This window comes from Rosa chinensis, chromosome 1 (genome assembly GCF_002994745.2).
Source record: "Rosa chinensis cultivar Old Blush chromosome 1, RchiOBHm-V2, whole genome shotgun sequence".
Classification (NCBI taxonomy): Eukaryota; Viridiplantae; Streptophyta; class Magnoliopsida; order Rosales; family Rosaceae; genus Rosa; species Rosa chinensis.
This window is the reverse complement of record NC_037088.1, coordinates 68,027,390-68,044,711: the sequence shown is the minus strand read 5'-3', so window position 1 is coordinate 68,044,711 and position 17,322 is coordinate 68,027,390. Positions and strand designations below refer to the sequence as shown.

Sequence of the window (17,322 nt, the reverse complement as noted above, 5' to 3'; positions counted from 1 at the left end):
TCATTTTGAACTCAATCCTCAGTAAAGGGTTTTTGACTCGATTCAACGAAATTTGAGCGAGGTTTGAAATAGAATTCAAAACGTAAATTTGAGCTCGAGCTGTGTCACCTTTTGGTGATGTTCAGCTTATGTTTCGAGACATTTTCAAGAAAAAAATGAGCCGACAACGTAAGGGCAAAGCGGCCATTCTCGTATCCTCTCAATAGCGGATGCCATTCATGAATAACCCGAGTATCATGCCTTCTAGGTCTTCTTCTTCTTTTTCTTTCCCTTCGTTACTAATCTTGTTTCTATTTTGGTAACAGCCTTAAGAATATTGCAAAATATGCTTTATCGTCTCCAAGCATTCATACTTCCTCTGCCAATTGATGGTTATCAATATAACTGCTGATATTGTATTATTACATCAATCAAGCATACATATATGATAAGAATGTGAATCCATGCCGCCAGATCCATGTTTCCCTATGCTGCTAACTTGATGGCTTACCAAGCCGAATACCAGATTTCTCACGTAGACTTTCGGACCTTAATAGGGTCTCTGTTCAACAGAAAACATATCAACCAGTGAGCTTTGTAGAACAGGCGATATCATGACTCCACTTGAAGACTAAGAGTTATTGGTCTGCACTGAATTTGTTTCTGATGACCCAACTATATCTTCAAAAGCTTCCATGGCAATGGCCATGTCATCGTCGATATCGGCCTGCTCAACCTCTACCATTACTTCATCCCTGTCACCTACCATAGGTTCCACCCCATTTTGCACTGAGTCAGAGTGAAGTTTAGGTTCTTCACATGCTTTTTCTGGTTCATCTGGCTTTTGCAACACTGATTGCGGATACGGATCCGTTGAGATTGTCAGCATAGATGTCACCAATAGGTTCTACACACAAGGAAAATGCAAGTGGAAATGCTATGAAATAAAATATAAAATATAAAATACAAAAGCTAATAAAATCAAACTAACAAATGTACTTTAGTTGGTTTACAGGGAAAAGTTTAACAATTCTTCCCTCAACTGTCAGTGTTTTTTCCTTTGCACTCTCAATTAAACATTTAGCTAAGAAGCCTAAATTTTGAAAAGTAACCGACAAAGTGGAGGAAAAGAGTGTAAGGTTTTGGGCTAATATACCTTTTCTAGAGCTAGAGCAAGCTTTGAGAGGTTCGGGTAGATGCTGCTTGCATCCAATAGGATCTGCTTGACACAAATTTGAAAACAAAAATTATATCCGGCAAACAGATATGTTTTATCATATTTAACATATCAAATAAGCAAAAGACTTGCACTCAGTATAACAGTCTACAAACAACTCAGAGAGTACCAAAAATATATGAACATACCACATGTTTTTCAGTTAGAAATAATAGAGAACCATCTAATGGGTGCATAAAGATGAAAGGAGAGAATAGCAGTTTCAGAAAGGTAGCTAATGTAGACAATTTAACACAACTATCAAAGATCTTGAGAAGAGTCAACAATGAGACGCAGAACACAATAATGAAGAATACTTGCTGGATATTTTCATCACATAAATACATAGTATAAAGTTGAAGTGATCACCTCACAAAGCCTCTGAAGGGTAAATGGAGGACCTTCAGTAAAACCATGAAGAGCTGCAATCAAGAAACATACTATAAACAATTCCCATAAAAACAAAAGTAACTGAAGATCCTATGAAACTATAAATCCCATAACATAAACTAAACAAGCTTATAGGAAAGAAAATATAAACTAAACTAAGAGAGAGATGCAGCTTCACGTCTTCCACTGTGAATGATGATCCTTCCAGTCATACAGTGTTTAAAAAGCCCAGATTTGATTATCAGTCAACCCAAAAACCCTAAACCTTGATTTGCCATTAGTTAGTACCATCCAACCCATTTTCATAAAAACCCAGAATGGCCTAGACTGTCAGTACATGAGAGATAGTGTAGGGTGTCAAGATCACACACCTCTCAAAGAATAACAAAAGGAAGCAACAGATATTCTTTATAAAGTGGATATTGTATATGATCAGGCGGAATGAGAATACCTTCATCCAACCTCTTCACCAGTTCTAGGTAGGTTTCTCCTAAAGTAGTAATTTGCTGCTCACTAGTCTTTTCTGCATCAGGATACTCTGACAGAACCTTCATAAATCAGGCAATCAGGAAGAGAAATCATAATCTGGGAGCTAGAGACAAGAAATAGAATAATGCATTGTGCACGTGTGTGTATGAATATATGCGACAACCAAAAATACTTGAAGACCCAAATACCTGCTTCAGCTGAAAGGATAGCATGCTCTTTAATTTGTCCCAATCATGCCTGTAAGATGTACATAACAAGAAAGTTAACAACCAAGCAAAAACAAATGTTCCTTTTGCATGCATCTTAGCTAGAGTTAACAAATTAAGGACACATGCATGCACCCAGAAAAATGCATCAGTTTGACAAACAAAAGGGAGGGAAATTTCACATAGATAACAGCTTACCAAAATCTCCCAGTGGATGCAATAACTTCTAGTATGCCTCTAACTTCACCATCAGCAATCTCGTGCTTGGAGTCCTTGGATCTGCATTCTCATGTGCAACAGGACTTTTTTTTTTAATATGAAAATCAAAGATAAAAATAAACAACATAATTGGGGTGCAGATTTCCAAACCTTAATGCCGTGAAAACGTAATATTTCTTTTAGTGTCTCAATTAAAAGGGAAAAACACTAATGATCCCCTAAACAATGTCATTCCTTATATAATATGTATAGTATTGAATCATTTGCGCCCTATCTTTGAATTTCTATGAAACCTGAATACATATCAACTGATGTCAAGTTATCGCCACCTAACAGGTAAATCTTATGAATATCAACCTAAACCCTCACTTGGTCAATGTGAAACTTGTCTAATCATTAAAATGTCCCTCGAGGTCATTCATACATTGTTTTCGTTATCAGTTTAACAGTGGCACAAATGCCCTAGAGTGCATACAGAAGCTTCAGCGACTGTTGTTTCAGTGTAGTATAACATGTTGGAAACATTAAGGTCAATTGAGTCCCAACCGAGATCAGTGGGCATGAACAACGCTTTGATAAAATAGCATCGCAAAACATAAATATCAGCAACTCTATGCTGCTACTAGTCATCCGTAAATCTTAGGATATGAAATTGCATAGCTCAAAAAAAAGAAGAAGCACATACACATACCCGTGATTCAATGCCTCAGGAACCACCACAACAACATCATGTTGCTGCTGCTCAGCATCATCACCGGTTGAATTCGCCGAGGGCTCTGGAATTTCACTTGATGGTATCTCCATTTACAGCAGCTACACCGATTTCAAGAAACAAAATAAGCCCAGATTGAAGTTGAGAAATAACACTAATCTCAGTAGCATCTACTACTACTAACCAGACTTAATTTCAAGCTATATACTAAATAAGGTTTGAAATCTGTGTTCTGAATCAGCTTGAATACACTGAGGAAAATTGGCGGAGAAGTGAAAAAGAAACTGGTGTGGCTGTTCTGACTTCTGAGAGAGAAGAGGACAAAATATAAAAGGCGAGGAAGTGAAAAAGATTTAGAGCTGAGTGGAGTGGAGTGGAGTGGAGACGACGAGAGCTTACCAGGTTGTGGATCGGATCTGTAACCGAGATCGAGAGAATCGAATTCTGGTTTGAGAGGGAGGACGAGCCATCGATCGAGACGATAATAGATCATGTGGAACTTGGGCCTACTTTCAATTTCTCATTTTTTTATTTTGGTGATTGATGAGCTGGGCCTGAACCCTTGGATACTGGGCCTTCATCTGATACTAAGGTCACCTGCTGGGCCCTTCACATGGCACTTCGGCTATTTTAGTGCCAATCCCCCTAAATGACCGGTCGTCTTTTGTGACGTTGAGGATAGACTCTAGTTTTCCTGGTTTGAGTTCATCCCACTTGACTGTTATCCTCCAAGGCCTAGGCTTCAGTTTGATCCTTCATTGTGTTGTGTTGTGTAGAGTTAATCGGTAACCTAGGTTTCGCTTCGGCCTCTTGTTTTTCTTTAAAATGAGGAAAAAATTGCTGCAATGGTACGTTGGGTTTGCTGCAGCTGTGTTCCAGTCTAAAGTGGTGTATTTTCATTCATACGACTCTAAATAATAAACTACAGAGTACAAGAAAATTCTCGTTCTTTAGACTAGTGAGCGTGTGTCAATTGACCTTTTTTATTTTTTCATACTCTATTTGTGTCTATAATATTTTGTTTGAATTTTTATTAGCATTTCTAAAAAAAGAGTTTGTTTTAGTAATTTACTAGCCTCTTAAAATGTGCGGAGCACATGTCAATTTGCTTTTATATTATTTTTATTTTTAATTTAAAAAAGCTACAACAATTTCTCTTCTAATTTGGTGGAACCTTCTCTTTTTTTCATGGGATGTATTGCAATTTTTTCAAATATGATACATTCAATTGACTGTATTATCCTCATATAGAAATAATTTATTTTTAAACATCTATATTATGTGAAGGTATATATGTTACTTCAAAAATTTAACCATTCAAGAATTGGCTTAATTATATAAGATATCTTCAAAAATTATATATAAAAAAAAAAAAACAAAGGAACGATAGAATGTAACAAGCTCAGTTATAAACAATAATTCACTCGAAAAACCATCAACTCATGTATTAAAAAAAAAGAAAAAGAGAAGAAAACTAAAATACTGCCGGAAGGCAAATTGGCCTTTCATGGTAGACATCCAACAAAACAAACTCTGATAACAAACGATATACAGATTCATATCCCTACAACTTCATTTGGCAAACTAAGGAAAGACAAAAAGATATACATAGAATAAAGAACCATAACCCAATGCAATGGCTCGGCCGAAAAAATGGGTAAAGGTAATACTAGCTATAGCTAAAATTCACGAAACTGCAGCATCAAGTCTGTCTGGTCTAACTCGTCTCCAACATAACTTAAACTAGCCACATTCATCACCTGGAAGGTAGTTCTGATGCTTGACCACTAGGAGAAGGATTTGATGAATTGGAAGGACCATTATCTTGAGAGGGTGTGCCACCCCACTTCAGCTCTGCATCAGATGGTTCAACCACATGCACTGACCCGTCAGTCATGCCAACTGCAATCTGGTTTGGCTCAGATGGATGAGCTGCTACAACCAGAGGATAGGAGGGGTTGCCACCGCTGCAATTGTACAAAATTAGGTTCAGTATGGTAAAGAGAAAAATACACAAGGAACAGAGGGTTTAATTCAACAAAAAGCATAATACTTTCTGCTCACCTGAGAGAAAATGATGGTATATAAGCAGAAGGCGCTATTCGACATCTGAGTCTTAAGCTATCAGCATCAAAAACTCCCACAGCACCGTCACAAAAAGTAGCATAAACCAACAAACCATCACATGAATATATTGCACATGAGATGCGATCAGCAAGTGCATCTTTTGGAGACCACTGCCAACATACAGGGGAAGAAAGAAAAGTCAAATTACAGTAAAGATGTACTAATTTTTCTATTCTAAAACATGGATTAAAATCAATAAATCTCATCGTTCAAGACTTCAAGCATTTCTGGACAGATCACTTTTTACCTGAGTTAAACCCAAGATTGTTATATTACCGAGTAATGCTACAGTGAAAATAAAAATGTGCCTCAAACAAGAGTTTTCATTGAAAAGGGAGATGAGACATTGGCTTTGGCACAGATGAGTATATTCTAACCAACTGTACACAAAATTTCATTGCAAATAGCTCATTTCTAACTTCTAAAGTTGTTTCACCACCAAACCAATATTATCAACTTATCTTAGCAATTCAAGATTAAATAGTAACGACTGTCTGGTGAATAACTTACAAAGCGTAAACAATCAAGCTTGCTGTCATACACAGCAATTTGGCTTTCATGGGCAACCAATAGATGTGTGTGATCATTATGAAACTGAACTTTTGTTTCTCCAACCAATGGGGATTGCCGACCAGTTGGTGCTTGTATGAACCTTGTTTTCTTTTTCTCCCAACCATCAATGCTCCACACACATAACTACAACCAAGACATTTAGAGTAGATGAAAATATCAAGCAATTATAGTCTATGGAATCAAATGTGAAATAATTTCCATAGAAATAAGATTAAAACACTCATTTTGTTTCATTAAAGCAGCATCTCATCTTAATGGAAAAACGTTTTATTTTTATAAGAAACAAAATTGTTCCCATTATAAATAACCAGCCACCAACCTGGGCATCAGCTCCTGAAGAGACCAGTATGTTAAGAGTCTGGGAAAATGCAAGGCCTGTTATCCGATTCTGGTGACCCTTAAGTTTGGTTTTGACCTGTCAATTCCATCTAACATTTAGTTTTTCAAATAACCAGACAAAATGAACAAAAGCTCAAAGACTTCAAGAACATAGATATAGCCATGGGAGGATCTTTACCTCATCAACCCTGACATTATATATTAAAATAGTAGAGTCCTCCATGCCAATAGCAATTATATTATTATCTTGAGGATGGAATGCCAGAAAAGTGGCAGCAGGAGGGGGAGATACAAATGTTGTCATGACCTGGAAAACAAACCCCAGGCTTATTCAGTAAACAATAATTAAATCAGATTGAATATTTGAGACACCAAATATAAATGAAGTGCAAATATATGCGCTACAGATATTTGTAGATGGTTCTAAAAGAAGCAGTAATAGCATACCTTAAATGTCATCATGTTGAACAAAGAGACCTTCCCGCCAGATGCAGACATTACGTAAGAATCATTTTTAGATAAAGCAATACATGCAGTAGATTCCTCAGCTGGTTTATTGTCATTTACATCATTAGCCATCAGAATTCCATTCGGGGGCTGCCACAACTGTGGAACAACATATGCACTAGCCTGGAAAAATATCACAAGGTAGGAATCCATAAGAAACATAAACTAAATAACAGGTAGCAACACTTTAGGAAGGACAGAGGCAGAAGCCAGACCTTCCCTGATGCATTATTCCTGTCATTACGCGGCCACTTCCAAAGCTTGTGAACAGCATTGGAGGCGAGGGCTAACAGAGCCAAACCATTATTCGTGTACATTAGTCTCACAACCTGCAATTTCCAATAATTACCGTCGATATGGTATTACGGAATCTAGAATCAAGGATGTAAATGACTTTGTCCCTACAGCATATACGTATGCAGGCACTAATTTGTACCAGTTTTTGATGCAAAATCAGCAAAAGTATGTCCCCGAACTGAACAAAACTATAGCAGAATTTGCTTTCTTTGGTATAAAACCCAAAGAAAAGAAAAAAAACATAGTTAATTCTGAGTTTCCATTGGTGGGGGAAAACAACGAACACCAAAATGAAAACTAAAGAGGTGGGTCGTCATCTCATGTATTATAATTAAAGGCTTCATTTACTAACAACTTTTTAAAAGAGGATTTATATCTGTGTGCGCATGTCTCCACACCTTTCCAGCTGTTGTAGAGTCGGGCAATCTTAAAGCTTTCATTTGAGAAGGATCCGCAATATCAGAAATTTTCCAGCTCTTAATCTTGTCTATATCATCAGGGATCCGTGGTTTAACATCAACAAGCCTGCTGTTCTCCATATTACCCTGCAGTGAAAACCAACATAAATGCACGAACATAGGCAGCATTAAAAACTTCATGCCACAAAAACTTACCAGACTACTGATAGAAACAGCAGGTTGGATTCTATCAGCACGTTCGAGGGTTGGAGCAACAGCGTTAGAAACATTCCCAATGGGGCCTAGTGCATTGACAATCAAAGGCTGCCAGAACAAAAGTAACAAACAGTAAGCAATAAAATTACCTAGCTGACAGAAATTAAAATACAAAGCAATAATGTCAGTATAGCATGCACAATTGGCACGCATCATATTGATACTGATAGACAAATAATGGATACGGCCAGCAAACATTTTAGAAATACTGCCCTCAGGAGGACATAGCAAAGACTACCTTAGTGTTGATGGGCTCAGAAGTGCCTCGGTTTCTCTCCATAGCTTTGCTCTCCAACATCCGTATCAAGCGCAAACCATCATTATTTGCTAAAATCTTTATACCGCTGTCAGTCGTTGTTACAGCTAACAAGGAACCTTCTTTGTTGAATCTGAGTCTAGGACTAGCCTGCAAAAAGTAAAACAGACAAAAATTACTTCTGTGACTTATCGACTCCACATGAATGCTATTAGCATAGTGTAAAGGAGAGCATTACTCACAGGCAACCCGCCATCTGCATCAACAGCTGTCAGCACATTGGTATTGTCCATATCCCAGAACTTTATTTGAAATTCATCACCAGCGGCTAGGAACCGGTTCCTTGTTGTGTCAAACTGGACAACATCCAAAGAGCGTTTTCTAAACCCAGAATATGTCCGTTTGATGGCCCCTTCGCTCTCATTCCACTCCACCAGATGAGATTCACCTTCTTTACTCGTTCCACATGAGAAGAGTCTACACATACAATATGCATCTACTTTAAGAAACATATATATTTGAGCGATAAATTTAATATACACTAATGGCTTCCAAGATTATAGAAGAAATAACTGAAAACATTGATGGAAATGTTCCAGAAAGGGGGGAGATGGAAAAATTACTGTAAACTCTCTCAAATTTGCATCATTAGAAATGAGGAGGCTTACTGACCAATAAAAAGAAAAAGAAGTATGAAAAAGCCTCCTCGAGTGATTTATTATTCAAAGGATTTCCCAAATTTGCAATCAACTAAATATAATGGAGTTCACAAATGGCAAATAATAATATAGACACTAACACATCCAGCAGTTTATTAGGACCTCACTTTCATCTGAATAAACGTTACCTGGTTCCATCTGCACTATAAGCCATCATGGTGCACCAAAGTCCAGGAGCATCATAGTCCACCCTTGACCCCAAACAATCGTATAGCCAAGCTTTAATCTTCCCATCAATCGCGGTAGAAAAAATGAACTGAAACAAGGACAAGTGCCCTGGTTATAAAAGTATAATGGCAATTTTCCCAGCTTCATTTGTTATGTGAATGAATGGCAGACTCCAGCTAATATCTACAAGTCAACATGTTGAAAAAATACACTATCACGGCTGATGATGCGCTTTTAGAGATACATACTTGTATACTTTCTTTGTAATGAGGGCACACTGAATATACAGGAGCTTCATGGCCTTCAAATGTATATTGTCTGCGTCCGGCTGCAGCATCCCATACCTGTCACAGAGATACTCACAATCAGGAAGCCCAGACCTCTTGTGTGTACAAACCACATCAAATCTTACAGCTAATACCTTAATCACTTTATCATCTCCGCAAGTAACAATACACAATTGCTTGTTAGGATGAGCAAATGCAATGTCATTAACACCGCCAACGTGAGCATCAATCTAAAGAATGGGAAAGATTGTCAATGACCAGTTCCAGTTCCCATAGAGAAAATTATCTGAAGTACAAGCCTACCTCCAAATGTTGTCTCAATTCTCCAGTTGGATTATTAGCATATATCTGGACGATGTGCTTAGAAAATGCAACACCTGCACAATTTAGAAGGTAAGCCTATTTAACATAACAGAGACTAGTTATTTAACTCATTTGATCAGGAGTATACATACCAAGCATAAGTCCATCCGGGCTCCAAACACAACGATTCACTGATATTGCAGCATCATTCAACAAAGCATTCTGGTGAAAAAAAAAAAATAAAGGATTAGTTTAGAGTATAATCAGTCACTTCTAGAATCACAATATATGGTACCAGATGCTAGTGTGAAGGTGTCACCTACCCTGGTTATGGAAAAAAATCCCATAAGACTCTACTCTATATCCTTCCATAAACTGGAATCATTTTGAGTTTATGAAGGGTCATAATGCACTACTGACTAAACTAAACGAATCATCACCAATATGTAGTCAAAACGTATAATACCTGCAGTGGCATTGACGCAGCTTGTATATCCCAGACCTTGAAAGGTTTATGTACCAACCTTTCCCGGGATCCTAATTCCCAAAGACTGATGTCGCCAACATTTGTCCCAACTACAAACAAATAGTTGAAATTTTCAACAACAACAAAATTAAATGAACCTGGAGACATTCAATGCACCATAATAACATCTTTAAGTACAAACCTAGAAGAATATTTTGTTGCAGTGGATGAAAGTCCATGCTCATAACATTAGATCCTTGACTAAGGGTCCGAACAACAGCCTTCGGAAGGTCATCTTGTGAATACGCATTGGAACTAAGCATCACCCCAGAAAAGGACACCTGCAAGAACATGGTGAGTGTATCATTTCTTTCTTCAAGATTTAATCAAAGAGTTGCAGCGGAATCTCAAATTTGTAGTACCAATACAAGTAACAAACATGACAACTGAGCTTGAAAAATAAATTCTTCCCTCTTCATACCTCATCAGCTGGGCCAGTACGAATACGCTTAATCAAGTGCTCTGAATCAGCTGATTGATAATCCATCCCTGTAACACCTGTCGGCGTCCTTGGGTGCTTTAAGAAAGCAGCTGTATAAAGCAAACATAATGGTAAAAAAAAAAACCATCTTCAAGGCCATAAAAAAAAATAGAGCTAAAAGCATTTAGTTTTACATATGAACCTACTCACCTGCACTAGAAGGCTGCACAAGACCAGGAGGAGCTGCTGCAACAGCAGGGTGAGGCATAGAAGGATTAGCGCTTGACATCCACCCAGCAATAGCACCAGGAGAAGGGGAGACAACAGGCTGAAATGGCTGCACAGAGATAAAGGCTGATCTGAGTATCATTAAACATTGCTGCACTTCACTCTTATGCAGATGAATAGATGCAACTTACACCATGGGCTCCAATAGGAGGAAATGCACCAGCCTTTGGAATTGGTCCAACAAGGGGATTGTTTGTGGGAGGAGGACGAGATCCATTAGCATTTGGAGTGCAAGAATGATCCATAAATAGTGTTTTAATATCAGGATTTGGACGGGGATTCTTGCAAAGTTGGTGCTGCCAGTTGAGACTGAAAATTCAAAAGGGAAATGAACTCAGAAAGAGCAACTCTTTTAAGAAAATACTATATGAGAAAGAAGTAAAAATTCCAGGAAGTCAGTTCTTTAATTGATAAGCAGAATTAGTGATAAATAATCAATCAATTCTCTTATCGATTAGAAGGGGCACTTGCTACAGAATTTTCAGGCATCTCACAGCCTATCCAGAAGCTTGGTTGTAAAAAGAGTTGATAACAAGTTGACAACAAACTTGCACAAAATAAGTTAAAGAGCGGGCCGAGAGTGACCTCTGGTTTATCAAAGTCCTTAACCGTGAACTTTTGAAGGACGGAAATGCAAGTTTATCACGAAATAATGGGTTCGCTTCAATGAGCTTTTTAAGTTCTATAAGCATGATATTCCGAGCAGATTTTGTGTCCCCGTACTTGGAAAGCTGCTCATTTTGCCTGATGATATAATACAATAGAACTGTGTGAGGACCAATTATCAAGCATACTGCCCTGTTGACAATGAACCAGCAGAGGAAAACAAGCAATACCTGAAGTTGTCAAGAGTGAGCAACTGAGTGATCTCCTTGAAAAGTTCCTCATTAAAAGATGCAAAAACCTTAAGGTCCTTCACAAGAATCTCAACAGCCTTCGCCCTATCCTGCCTGATAGCAGAAATAGACATTCAAACAAGCTTATCAGACAGCTACATAACAACATATCAAACGAACCCTACAATGCTACAGGAAAAGTTCAAACCTACACCAACTAACGACTGAGCTTCTTTCCTTACTTTGAAGAAGATAAAAATAAAAACCACCATTTGCCTTTTTCACATCAACTTGGTATTGAATTTAGTACAGTCAACAGAGGGGAGAAACAGCTTGTTTGCATCAATTCAACACATCTTTAAATATCAAAAGCAATGGATTTGAATGTCACCTATCGAGAGCTTCCAAATACTTCTGCTTCCTGATTTCAAAGAAGATCTTCATTGAATACCGATTGTCTTCAACTTTAGTGAAGCCACCCAAATATCGCTCGACTTCGTCCCACTCTCCGGCCTGGACTTGATCCTCAAAATGCTTCATATTGAAGAAAAAGCCAGACTCTTGCTCTAGCCTAAAAGTTCAGAAGATGCACATTACATACAAGGACACGTAATCAAAACACAGACTAAAATATTTACATCTTCCCCTAAACACAGGTAACAACCGAACAAAACATCATCATAAAACCGAAACTTACTTATGAACTGTTTCCTTGAACTTCTCCTCGTCCAAGAACTGTAAAATCAAGAACACCAGTTCCCTACTCAAGGAAGACATTGCCCCAGGTAATCCTAACCGCTCCAGTGCAAAGATTGGTGATCAAATCAACTACAATTTTATTTGGGTTTTACCCGAACTCCTTTTCGGATCCGAAAAGGTCAACAATGAAACAAAAAATCAAAGCCGCAGAACCTATTTCTTCTTTCACCTTTCCTATAATTGTGCTAATCTTTGCATCAAACCATTCATCATCAACCAACTTCTTGAAATCACCAATTTCACAGAGAACCAACAATCATATAACCTCCAGCTCAGTAAAAGTAAATGCCTTCCATCACCAGATAAATTTCCAGAGCAATACCCACCAAAAAAAAGCACAAATACCCAAAACAAAAACAACACCTCTTGTTCAAGCAAACCCACTTCACATAAACCCCCCAAATAAGCCCTCAAATTTCAGATTCAACAATAAAGATCCAACCTTTACTCCAAGCTCACCCAATCAAAACCAGAGCCCACCCAAAGTTTCGACCTTGATTTCAAAATCCGAGTTGGGTAATCGAGATTGAGAAAAGCCTTACAGAGAGTTCACCAGAGACCCAGCAAAATCAAACATTTCTGTCTTCTTCAAGGGTTAGGGTTTCTTTTCTCTGAAGCTCTCTGCTTTCCTCTCTCTTTCTCTCTGCTAAAACTCTGCAACAACAACAACAACCCCCTTCACTTTCTCTCTCTAAAAATGTTTACTTTGTATCTGTCTCTCTCTCCCTTCTCTCTATCTTTATATACTTTTTTCTCTCTCTAGGACACAGACAAAGCTTGTGCTGTTTTGTGCTTTTGCTTGGGGCACTCACTCTCTATCTCTCTCTCCCTCTCAGTCTTTCAATTTCTGCTTTTATTAATTAATTTTCTTTTCCATTTTTGTATATATATATATATATATATATCTGCTTAAATATGCTCTCTCTCCCTTTCCCACCATCTCTTTCTCTCTCTCTACCTGACTTTCCTCCCTTACTCTAAAATGGACTCTAGTGACCATTATATACACATCACAGTCTACCTAGTAATGCTGAAACTGCACAGAGAAAACCCTAGACCACTGGCAAATAATAATCCGCTGCAGGACTCGCTCCAGTGGTTCCATGAGCTCGTGTTGCTATTGGTCCAATGGCTTTATGGAAGGTCCGTGATAGTCATACATACAGGTGTCACCCAAGCTTCTTAACCCCAAATGACACCCTCACACGTGGAAGCGATGGGGTTTTACTTTGTTTTTGTTCCAAAAAGAGAGCATAATTGAGGTGTGCCTTAAACAGTCTCTCATTGAAGTCGGCAGTCGTCCTTTTCCCACTTTTTCTCACATTCACTTAATGCAACAACTTCACTTTCAACACCCTTTTACCAAAGAAAAATTCGTTTTCAATCACGTTACTTCGTTTTCAATTCTATTCAAAGGAGAAGACAGAAAGAAAACAAGATAAAAAAAACTTGATTCGGAGCCGTACATAAATTAAAGATCGTAAAATGATTCCATCAAGCCTGCCATGTGCAGTTTTCCTAGATATTTATAGATAAGGTTTGATTATATAAAAAATATCAACTCTCACCAATGCATTTGATTATTATTAAATTTCATTATTTATAAATATGTCGTACTTTAAATTTTCCCTTGGTATATTCATTTCATCATAAGTGAATTAACTAACGGTAAAAAAAAATATATATTACTCATGAAAGAGATGTTGTATTTACCCAAACCAACAGCTGGCTTCTTGGATAGTGCAAGGCCAAATCCAGTAACATTTCAATCCCTTTGAGGTGATTGAATAGGATGAAGGATTGAAAGGTGACCTTCAAAAGCTGCATGGGCTTTTTTAGAGTAAAGCGGTAGATGCGTGGTCGATTTGTCCTTCCCAACCCATCCAATCGTGAGTATCGTACACGTAAAAATGAAAAGGGAAGCTACTACTGCTGAGAGAGTAAATTTGTTGTAAATAATAGTACTAGTCCTGACAATTATGACAGTATTTGTTGGACATATTAGTACTAGACCTGACCATGATAATTGACAACAAGAAGCAATAATTGCGCGAGCACATTTCCGTAGACTATACTTGTAGTGGAATTACATTTATTTTCAATGCCGAACTGATTAGCCTGGCTTCCATTTTGTAAGGTTGTAAATGCTAGGGGTGGGTTCGGTTCGGTACCGGACATTCAAGACCAATACCATCTACCGTACCAAACACTCTTGGCACACAAAATAGGCTACCATTACCGGCCACGAAAGTCGGTATACCAACTTCTCGGTATCGGTTGGTATCGGTTGGTTGGGCCTCCAACCGAGTTTAAGATTGGGCCAGCTTTCAGCTATGGCCAAACTGAAATTGTAAAGGCTCAAACCTGTCCGAAATTTCCAAACAAAGGCCCAACCATAATCAAATGAAAAATAAGCAAAAAACCTGTCATACATAACTTCAGTTCATCAATTCAGTTTATCTCATCAATCAATCATCACTTCATAGTTCATACAAATTATAATTCAATAATTCACAGTTCAATAATTCATCTCATCAATTCACAGTTCAATAATTAATCCCATCAATTCACAGTTCATCTCATCAATCATTCATCACTCAATGAAGAAAGCATTCTCGTAGTTTCTGCAATTTCAATCAATGAACAAGAAAGCTGAAAGCTCAAGATGTAGGCTGCGAGGGCAGCAAGGCAGTAGTTAGTGACTGTGTAGAGCTGGTATTGGTCATTGTTCCCGCCACTCCTTGATTAAAAGCATTCTCTGCAAAATAACAAAGAGGAGGTCATATTAGGTGCAGAACTTATTGAAGGGCTAGAGCTACTAGCTTGACTGAGGTTAGCACTTTGAGTACCCATAGCTACAAAAAGATGAAGAAAGAAATGAAACAAACAAACATCTTAGTTCAGAAAACAGTTCACAAAAAATGAAAAACATTAAACAGAAAACAGAAAACAATAAGTTATTTCTTATTAATGTCAATAACACAATAAAACATTAAAACCAATAAACCATACCCTAAACAGAAAACAGAAAACAATAACACAATAAAACAGTTCACAAACCATAACATTTTCATTACCTAAACCTCTTGAAAATTAGTAATTACAGTAACAAACTCTCAAGTCAAATACAAGTGATGAACATTCATACAGTCACTTTGCATAATATGAATTATACCTTCAGTTGTGCAGTCACTTTGCTTCTTAGTCCTCGTCCTCCTGTTCCTGCAAGCACAAATTGGTAAAGAAACCATGAAACCCAGAATAGCTTGGTATCTGAAACTAAGAAACTAAGAAAGAGTCCCAACTCACAGGTTTAGAACTCACATATACAAGAAATGAAACAAACAAACATCTTAGTTCAGAAAACAGTTCACAAAAACTGAAAAACATTAAACAGAAAACAATAAGTTATTTCTTATTAATGTCAATAACACAATAAAACATTAAAACCAATAAACCATACCTTAACAGAAAACAGAAAACAATAACACAATAAAACAGTTCACAAACCATAACATTTTCATTACCTAAACCTCTTGAAAATTAGTAATTACAGTAACAAACTCTCAAGTCAAATACAAGTGATGAACATTCATAGTCACTTTGCATAATATGAATTATATATACCTTCAGTTGTGCAGTCACTTTGCTTCTTAGTCCTCGTCCTCCTGTTCCTGCAAGCACAAATTGGTAAAGAAACTAAGAAACCATGAAACCCAGAATAAATTGGTATCTGAAACTAAGAAACTAAGAAAGAGTCCCAACTCACAGGTTTAGAACTCACATATACAAGTAAAAAATCAAGATTCCACTTCAAAGAGACTGATTCCACTTGAGATTAAGTGATTAACTGCAGCAAGATGCAAAAAAGTAAAACCATTACAATTTTGAGATTACTCAGTCTAGAATCGAAAGATTAACCAAAGAGAAAACTCAAATCGACCAAAAATTGATACGAGAGAGAAAACTCACCGGCCGTAGGCCATGAATCGAATGAATTGATACGAGATTTCTGGGTTTGAAGATTTGAATCGAAACGAACTTCAAAGAAGAGGTCAAGAGGCGAAGAGTTCTGGGTTAGAATCTAATCGAACTTCGGCCGTAGGCCATGAATCTCTGATTAGATACGAGATTTTCTGGGTTTGAAGCTTTGAATCGAATCAAACTTCAAGCCGTCGATGCCTCGAATCGAATCGAACTTCAAGCCGTCGATGCCTCGAATCGAATCGAAGAGTTCTAGGTTTGAAGTTTTGAATTGAATCGAACTTCAAGCCGTCGATGCCTCGAATCGAATCGAAGAGTTCTGGGTTTGAAGCTTTGAATCGAATTGAACTTCAAGCCTTCGAGGCCTAGAATGAAATCGAAGAGTTCTGTGTTTGAATTGAATCGAGAGGAGGAGAGGGTTTGAGTGATTGAGTCTGAGAGAAAGGGCTCGGTTCGAGCCTCAAGCCTTCGACGGCTTCGAGTCCTCGAGGAGTCGAGGGGCTGAGCGGCTGAGGAGTGAGTAGGGAATGGGAACTGGATTAGGTTCTGTAATCTCAGTTAGGGTTTGGAGTTTTGGGACAGTTCAAGTCTAATCAACGGTTGTGATAAGATTTGAAATCAAATTATTAATGATAAACGGTTCAGATCAATAGGTATAAAATTTATTTAAAATAAATCAATAATATATATAATATACGGTACGGTACGGTATACCGTATTTATTTGAAAATCAGTACCAGTACCGTACCAATATCTTGAAATCGGTTCGGTACTACCGTACCAATATTTCGGTAACCAACTATGTCGGTTACCAACATTGTTGGTTCGGGTGGTAATCGGTTGGTTGGTTTGGATCGGTATAATTGGCCAGCCCTAGTAAATGCTGAACAAACCATGTGCTATGCAAAGATTGAAAATCATTTTAATCATTTTATTCAGTTCCCTTTGCTAGCTGGGCTGGCCTGGCCATCCATAACGGACCGACCGGAACACAAATTCTGATGACCACACCCTAAACAAGAAAAGCAAAAATTGCCTAATGAAAAT

General features: G+C 37.7%; 2 protein-coding genes and 1 long non-coding RNA gene across 4 annotated transcripts; all 3 read right to left on the bottom strand.

The window, feature by feature from the left end:
- Nucleotides 1-314: 314 nt before the first annotated feature.
- On the bottom strand, nucleotides 315-3,762 carry LOC112185377 (serine/threonine-protein phosphatase 4 regulatory subunit 2). 2 transcript variants are annotated; one of them, XM_040512593.1, is made up of 9 exons: nucleotides 3,611-3,714; nucleotides 3,396-3,516; nucleotides 3,191-3,312; nucleotides 2,479-2,559; nucleotides 2,263-2,311; nucleotides 2,037-2,133; nucleotides 1,565-1,617; nucleotides 1,136-1,198; nucleotides 315-886 (listed from the first exon to the last, which is right to left on the bottom strand). In XM_040512593.1, exons 3-9 carry the CDS (start codon nucleotides 3,301-3,303, stop codon nucleotides 611-613), a joined length of 732 nt encoding a protein of 243 aa, XP_040368527.1. In that variant the 5' UTR covers nucleotides 3,304-3,312; nucleotides 3,396-3,516; nucleotides 3,611-3,714; the 3' UTR covers nucleotides 315-610. The 2 variants fall into 2 exon arrangements, with proteins under 2 accessions (XP_040368527.1, XP_024179386.1); XM_024323618.2 differs by lacking the exon at nucleotides 3,396-3,516 and having other exon boundaries at nucleotides 3,611-3,762.
- Nucleotides 3,763-4,630: 868 nt separating this feature from the next.
- On the bottom strand, nucleotides 4,631-13,128 carry LOC112185334 (protein TOPLESS-RELATED PROTEIN 2). The gene is made up of 25 exons (XM_024323574.2): nucleotides 12,230-13,128; nucleotides 11,924-12,103; nucleotides 11,533-11,646; nucleotides 11,282-11,440; nucleotides 10,828-11,005; nucleotides 10,619-10,745; nucleotides 10,409-10,518; nucleotides 10,130-10,268; nucleotides 9,928-10,037; nucleotides 9,614-9,683; nucleotides 9,462-9,535; nucleotides 9,293-9,388; nucleotides 9,120-9,215; nucleotides 8,832-8,959; nucleotides 8,227-8,461; nucleotides 7,967-8,134; nucleotides 7,669-7,776; nucleotides 7,453-7,599; nucleotides 6,973-7,086; nucleotides 6,698-6,880; nucleotides 6,429-6,557; nucleotides 6,231-6,326; nucleotides 5,849-6,034; nucleotides 5,276-5,448; nucleotides 4,631-5,178 (listed from the first exon to the last, which is right to left on the bottom strand). The coding sequence occupies exons 1-25, from the start codon at nucleotides 12,307-12,309 to the stop codon at nucleotides 4,968-4,970; spliced, it is 3,411 nt and encodes a 1,136-aa protein (XP_024179342.1). The 5' UTR covers nucleotides 12,310-13,128; the 3' UTR covers nucleotides 4,631-4,967.
- A 1,667-nt stretch (nucleotides 13,129-14,795) lies between these two features.
- Nucleotides 14,796-16,331, bottom strand: LOC121051540. The gene is made up of 5 exons (XR_005806057.1): nucleotides 16,264-16,331; nucleotides 16,076-16,141; nucleotides 15,919-15,965; nucleotides 15,467-15,513; nucleotides 14,796-15,049 (listed from the first exon to the last, which is right to left on the bottom strand). It is a non-coding gene; the product is annotated as an uncharacterized LOC121051540 (long non-coding RNA).
- Nucleotides 16,332-17,322: the final 991 nt, after the last annotated feature.